The sequence below is a fragment of the Gymnoscopelus braueri genome (genome assembly GCF_963280865.1).
Source record: "Gymnoscopelus braueri genome assembly, chromosome: 12".
Taxonomy (NCBI): Eukaryota; Metazoa; Chordata; class Actinopteri; order Myctophiformes; family Myctophidae; genus Gymnoscopelus; species Gymnoscopelus braueri.
This window is the reverse complement of record NC_137614.1, coordinates 49,332,684-49,339,650: the sequence shown is the minus strand read 5'-3', so window position 1 is coordinate 49,339,650 and position 6,967 is coordinate 49,332,684. Positions and strand designations below refer to the sequence as shown.

The 6,967-nt window shown below is 44.2% G+C and overlaps 1 protein-coding gene across 1 annotated transcript; it reads right to left on the bottom strand.

Annotated features, from left to right (window-relative positions):
• Positions 1-1,410: 1,410 nt before the first annotated feature.
• snai1b (snail family zinc finger 1b) lies at positions 1,411-5,164 on the bottom strand (the record flags this gene model as incomplete). The annotated part of the gene is made up of 3 exons (XM_080444055.1): positions 1,411-3,015; positions 3,833-4,471; positions 5,089-5,164. 3 exons carry the CDS (start codon positions 5,162-5,164, stop codon positions 2,834-2,836), a joined length of 897 nt encoding a protein of 298 aa, XP_080300181.1. The 3' UTR covers positions 1,411-2,833.
• Between the last annotated feature and the right edge of the window lie 1,803 nt (positions 5,165-6,967).

Genomic DNA, 6,967 nt, shown 5'->3' with positions numbered 1-6,967 from the left:
GCTGATGGGCTGATAGATGACACCCTGTGCCTTCCATCAGCATTGGTTACCTACTAATAGGCTGCCTGCCTACTTATAGTATAGCCAACTCTGAGGACCCAAACGTCCGCACCTATGCGTCACATCTTTCACCTGTGTAATTAAATATACGCGCAAGCCTTCTCTGTTATTTGTGTGACTTCAAATACCGACCTCTCGCACCTGGCTGTAACTTTTGGCAAGCCTCGAGTCTAGAGTGCAAACCTTTCTACCTTATTAGCTTGTATGACAAAAGATTTCCCCCCAGTTTTACACCTGCAAACACGTTAGCATGACAATAAAATTGAAGTCGAGTTGTTCCTTTGCCCCCACCACCTGCATCCACCCTCCTCCATGTGGTAACACGTGCGCACCGTGTGTGTGTGTGTGTGTGTGTGTGTGTGTGTGTGTGTGTGTGTGTGTGTGTGTGTGTGTGTGTGTGTGTGTGTGTGTGCTGCATGCTGACAGCCTGGCAGGTGTGGGCAGGTGTCCCTGCTCCTCACTCAACTCCCCGGACACAAACCTATCCGCACTCCCCACATTAACCCATTAAGACCGGGAACGCATCTGTGTCATTTTTAAGATTTCTTTGGGCTATTCAAAAATAGCAGATATACAAGCTCATCATGAACTTGTAGATCTGCGATCTGTTTGTTTTTTAAATCAAAATCGTGGAAGATGTGTGCAAATCTTTGAATATGTATTTTTTAAAGCGAACACTTTTAAATTTTAAGTTACAACTTCTGGGGGTCTCTGGAACAAAATATTTTGAGATGGGGGTCCACGGCCAGATACATTTAAAAACAAACCTGAGGCTTTAGAAGAAATGTTTTAGAATCCCCAAAAGCAAAGATTTGAGTTACAAATGTTTGCTTTAAAAACATATATATTCAAAGATTCGCACAAGATTTTTCAAGAATAGCAGATCTATAAGCTTGTATATCTGCTATTTTTGAATAGCCCAAAGAAATAAAAAAAATTGACAGAGATGCGTTCCCGGTCTGAATGGGTTAAGGCACACATCACACACTGAAACACTGCAGTGTTCCAGCATTTAGCTGTCAGAGACTTACGATTAACCTCATTTAGAACTACGTGACTAAATTCAATGGCTGTTGAAATGAGAATTTCGATTTGCAAAACACGATCAAAAGGAGGCGCACATCCATGTACCATTTAAGGGCAGGTGCTAAACTGCAAAACACAAAACAAGCAAATAATAAATGTTCGCACTCTGTAGCTCCCTTTTGTCATTTATTTTGGTACCACCTGATTGGCCTGAGCGACGTTTCACACACACTTTGCTCTTCTTCAGACAAAAACACGACCACAAAGCAGGTTTATGTAAAAAAAAAACACAACTTTTATTTACATATGGCAGGAAAACAACAAGGCACATTTTTGGTAAAGAAATATCTCTGTTTTTTTCTTTAAAACATGATACGTCTAAAATATCTTTATATAAAAATCTGTGGTTCAAAACTTTTGCATAGACATCATGAATGAACCGCTTTGGTTCGGGTTAGTAAAATGGACAACAAGGTGAAGGCAAGTGGTATTTTTGGTCAGGGCTTTTTAAGTGGTCCTTTGATGTCCAATCCCCCCCCCCCAGTGAACTCCAGTCTGTTTGGCTCTGGATGTGTGTGTGTGTGTGTGTGTGTGTCAGAGGAGAGAGAGGAAAGTGTGGAGACGAGGGGTGAGAGGTGACGAGGAGGGGAGGGGCCAATAAGAGGAAAGGGGTCACCTGTCGTCGAGGTCACAGCTCTAGCACGTCTCTCAGCGCCCCGCCTCCGCGGTACACCATGCAGACAGCTGTCTCAACACCACACAGCTGCTTATATACATGCATGCCATGTATGTGGAGTATGGTGAGGAATGACATCCCCCCCATACACACACACACACACACAAGCAGCTGTAACATGGCTACAGTCCCGGACCGGCCGGCACCGATGGGGCTTCCTGGGGAATTAACCGCATGTCCAGCTGCCCTCAATGTGCTACATACTTATACATTTTCATTTTGTGCACACATGCATTTTAAACACCAGCCTAATGCAAAATATTGTTGCTGTCGGGCAGAAACCTCTTATCTCCATATTCTCTACACTTTTCTTCTTGTAAATCAACGCCCTACTTGATCATACTACAGCGTCAAACGTAGCAGATCCGCAAGCTCGGAATGCGAAAGAGACACATTTTGAGCTTGCCGATCTGCTACTTTTGCCATTTATTTTTTTATCCTGAGGTAAGTTTTGGACAAATGCGGTTTCCATCCGACAGAGACGATATGTAATGGCAAGTAAATCGATTCCTTCTCTAAACATATGATTTTTAGTATGGCTTCTTCTTAACCACATGAATTCTATTCTGGGGGGTGATGGAACATTTGGCAACAATAGCAGATCGAAATGTAAAAATCGGCTATTTACATTTGGTGTAGAGGGGAAACAGGAGGGGGGCTAGTATAGAGCCTTGGGGGACTCCGGTCAACGAAGTATATAGAGTTTTAAGTGGTTAGAAAAAGAATCGAAGGCACACAAGAGTTATAAAGACGACACCATTCCAGTCGTCTCCTGGCTTTGAGGAATGAGCTGGCCCCAGCTTTCTGACACCTCTGGGTACAGTCTCCCCCCCTTAAGCCACCAAAACTGTGCCCCCCAAAGTGTGTGTATGTGTGTCTGTCCCACCAAATGGGACAAGAGGGCTCTGGCCACAGCAGGGCACCGATGAGCCGGCAGGAAGCCATGCATGCATGAGCAACGTCAGTCAAGTCACTGTTTGTTTGGGAATGTGGTGGTTCTTCTTCTTCTTCTTACGAAGCCGGGCAGCACCCAGAGTTGCTGTGCTTGTGCAGCAGAGACATGCGGCTGAAGGTCCGAGAGCACGAGCCGCACTGGTACTTCTTGACCTCGGAGTGGGTCTGCAGGTGGGCGCGCAGGTTGGAGCGGTCGGCAAACGCCCGGTTGCAGTGCTGGCAGGAGAAAGGTCGTTCGCCTGTTGGCAAAGCAAAGATAGAGAGAATCGTTAGCCTCAAGACAAGTAACGACACATAACAGGTTCTTGATGCTAAACAGTCTATCCTCAAGGCATTGATTTTTCTCTCTGTCGTCTTGTGGCAGCACAATTACAAAGTCTAATTCCACCGTTTTGCCTGGAAGCTCCCAAATGGCTGCTTTTCTTTGCTGTGATAAGAGAATGCCACGCCGAGCAATACGTTTTGTTTACACTTCAACATCAATGAATATCAATGATAACGACTGTGCTGCACTGTGTCCCAATCTACGGGCAAACAGAGCTTGATTACATTAACTAAAAGTAAAGTATGCACCCAATATGGCCCCCAAGTAATTTAATTTTCATTCTTCACATAATCAAATTGTTTTTAACCACATGAAACCCCCCAGCATTCCTATTCTGGGACAAATCACCGCGAATAGCCGATCTACAAGCTCACTGCAAGGCGTCACAGCGACGAGTCGTGTGAGCTTGTTAATCGGCTATTTTCGGCGAAGAGATTCGATGTAGAGGGGGGGGGAGTAGGAGTATAGAGCCCTGGGGCGGATCGCACAACAGGGCAACTAAGTATGTAGTGTTTAAAAACCCATTAGAACCGGGAAAGCATCTGTGTCATTTTAGATTTTTGCGTTGGCTATTCAGAAATAGCATATATATAAAAGCGCACAGTGCGTCACTTGTGAGCTTGTACATCTGCCATTTTTGAACAATCCTGAAAATGCTGATTTAGAAGGCATTTCTAGTATCGGCCTCGGGTCTTAATTATGCAGCGTTTTAAGTGGTTTAGTGTTTTTACCTGTATGTGTTCTGATGTGTCCTCGGAGCAGCCAGGGCCTGGAGAAGGCCTTCCCACAGGTGAGGCAGACGCAGGGCAGCGTGTGCGAGCGGATGTGCATCTTCAGCGCCCCCAGGCTGGTGTACTCCTTGGGGCAGTGTTTGCAGTGGAAGGCCGGGCGCTGTGACACCTGGCTGGTGGGCACAGAGACGGTGATGGTCTCCTGCTCCCCCTGGGTGGAGGAGAGGTGGTGATGGTGGCTGTGGTGATGGTGGCTGGTGTGGGAGAGCTGGTGGTTGGCCAGGGCCGCGGGGCTGCTGTAGCTCTTACTGCAGTGCGGGCAGTCGAAGACGTGCTGCTGGAGGGCGTCCGGGCTGGGGGGGTCCGAGGACCGTCCCCCGTCCTCCTCGTCCTCCTCGCTGGCGCTGCTGCTGAACGGGGAGCAGCTGCTGAGGTCCACGGGTCCCATGGGCGACAGCAGGGTGGTGGTGGTGGTGGGGGAGACGGGCTCCACCAGGGGTGGGAAGAGCAGGCCGGGCAGGGAGTCCATGCCCGAGGAGAGGAGGAGGGTGGGGCTGGGGGCGGTGGGGTAGCATGTCAGGACAGAGCTGTTGTCCTGGGTGGAGAGTTCAGCCAGAGGGTAGCGCTGCACCGGGACAACTGTTGGAGAGAGAGAGAGAGAGCGGAGAGAAAGGAAAGGGGAGTCAGGTGGCTTCTTCACTTAACATGGACATAATTTCATTACACACTAAACTTGTTTTCATTCTTGGAGGTCTTGTTACAGTCAAACTTGTGTGTTTGCCATGGCCCTGACCCAGGCCGAGCTTATTCCATTAGGAAATGTTCCAGTGGACAAGAAAGGCAAAGAACCTCATATGGCTTTTTTTCTCCCTTTCTCTTCTGCACTGTTAATTTTATTTTATGCATCCTAATGTCATTGTATAATTGTGTTTCCTTTGCTTGGTGTGCTGTACATTGCACATTGAATTGTCTTGTTGTTGAAATGTTGTTGTCATGCCCACTACATCCCAAAACTTTGTACGTTTTTTAACCCAACAAAGTTATAGTGTGTCATGTAATATGTTCTTCTGGCTTATGGGTTTGGACAAGTGTAAAGTAATTTTGAGTAAAAACCTCCTATATAAAATCCTACCGTTGACCGATTTACTCCAAACAGATCTTGCTTTAACCATGTCAGATGTTGTAAAATAACCGTTACTTAAAATCACACACAACTCGTTCAAATTCACACAGTGTGTAGTTGTAGGTAAACTCACCGGCATGATGATCCAACTCGCGGTAATTCTGCTTCTTGTAAGAGAAATACTTCTTGACAAGAAATGACCGAGGCATCTTTGATCAACTCTTGCGAAAAGTGCAGCTTTATCAAGGTAGATCCTCCCAAATCCAATGCAATCCACTGATTGACCACTGATCACGACAGCCAGTAACAAACAAACAAACTCCAAAAGCTTAGCACACAACGCACAGAGTCAGACAGTGATCTATAGGAGAGATCCAGAGGTCCAGCAGATCCAGTAGGAATCGATGTGATCGCTGTGAGAAGGTGATCCTCAGTGACCCTAACAGCCCAACGGTGATCTCCTCATATAGTGACCACAGGAGAGTCGAGCACCCGACTCCACCCCCAGACACACCCACCAGCCCCATTCACCACAGGCAGTGGTGTAAAGTAACTAAGTACATTTACTCTACTAAGTACTATACTTAAGTACAGTTTTGAGGTATTTTTTACTTAACTAGAGTATTTCAAATTTTATACTTTTACTCCATTGCATCTCAGAGACAAATATTATACTTTTACTCCACTACAATTATTTGAAAACTTTAGTTACTAGTTACTTTGTAGATTTTGATTATTATTACAAAGCATGTAACCACTATATATAGCCCTATATACATTTATACGACGCATTGTGAGCTCAGATCTGCTAATTTTCAAATGGCCGAAATGTATATATATAGGCTATTTTTATACTTTTATATTTTTATACATTTGAAAACTTGTGAAATGGGACATTCTGCATAATGAGTAGGCCTACTTTCTACTTTTGGTACTTTAAGTCTTTAAGTACATTTTGATACCAATACTTTTGCACTTTTACTCAAGTAAATTTTGAATTCCGGACTTTTACTTGTAACAGAGTATTTCTACATTGCAGTATTGATAATTTTACTAAAGTTTGAGTACTTTTTCCACCACTGCCCATTCATCACCACAGGTGCCAAAAGGTCCCAAACTGCTCCACTACAATGCGCATGGGGTAATTACGCACGATCAATGGCCTCACTTAACGCCTGTAACCGTCATGAATTTACATGTGAAATGGTGACTAATTCAATCAACCTGCCCTGAACATAGTGTTTCGGTGAGCTTCCTTTGAATGGCGACATACTTTGCTTCTCATCATCAATCTGGAGTTATGTAGGCCTAATCAGTGTGCAAAACGGCTGATATTGGAATTGAGTGCATATAACGTGAAGCCACAGCGTCCTCTGTTGGATCTATTTTTTAAATAAAGTTTATAGCCACCCACAGTCCACAATAATCTATATGGCTGAGGTCATGTTTGTGACATTAAAGTAACAAAACTGTACCATCAACATTAAAGGTATATTTCACTTTAAAATAAAATAAACATTACAAATATATATGAAACAAGTGATGCAAAAATCACGTGATTTTTCCATTATTGTTTTCATTTATTTTGTATATATATATATATATGTGTATATATGTATTGTTTATTTTATTTTAAAGTGAAATACCCCTTTAATTTAGCTGAGGTTATGCATTTGTTTAGAAAAATAATGTAGAACTGCAAACGCATTTGCAACTCAGTCAAATGCATTCGCAACTCATATAGCATTGGTTCTCAAAGTGGGGTCCGGGGACCCCCAGGGGTCCTTGAGGGAGTTCCAGGGGGTCCCCAGCTAAATGATAGATTAGGCACCAAATGGACCCTTATGGATCTGTAACTCTGAGAGTGTACAAATGGTTCCATTTGTACACTCTCAGAGTTAAATTAACGTTGATTTTACAATATAAATTGCGGTCCAAGTGATAGAAATGCCATTAAATGGGGGTCCGCAGCCCTAATGGATGTCAAACTGGGGGTCCTTGAAATTAAAATG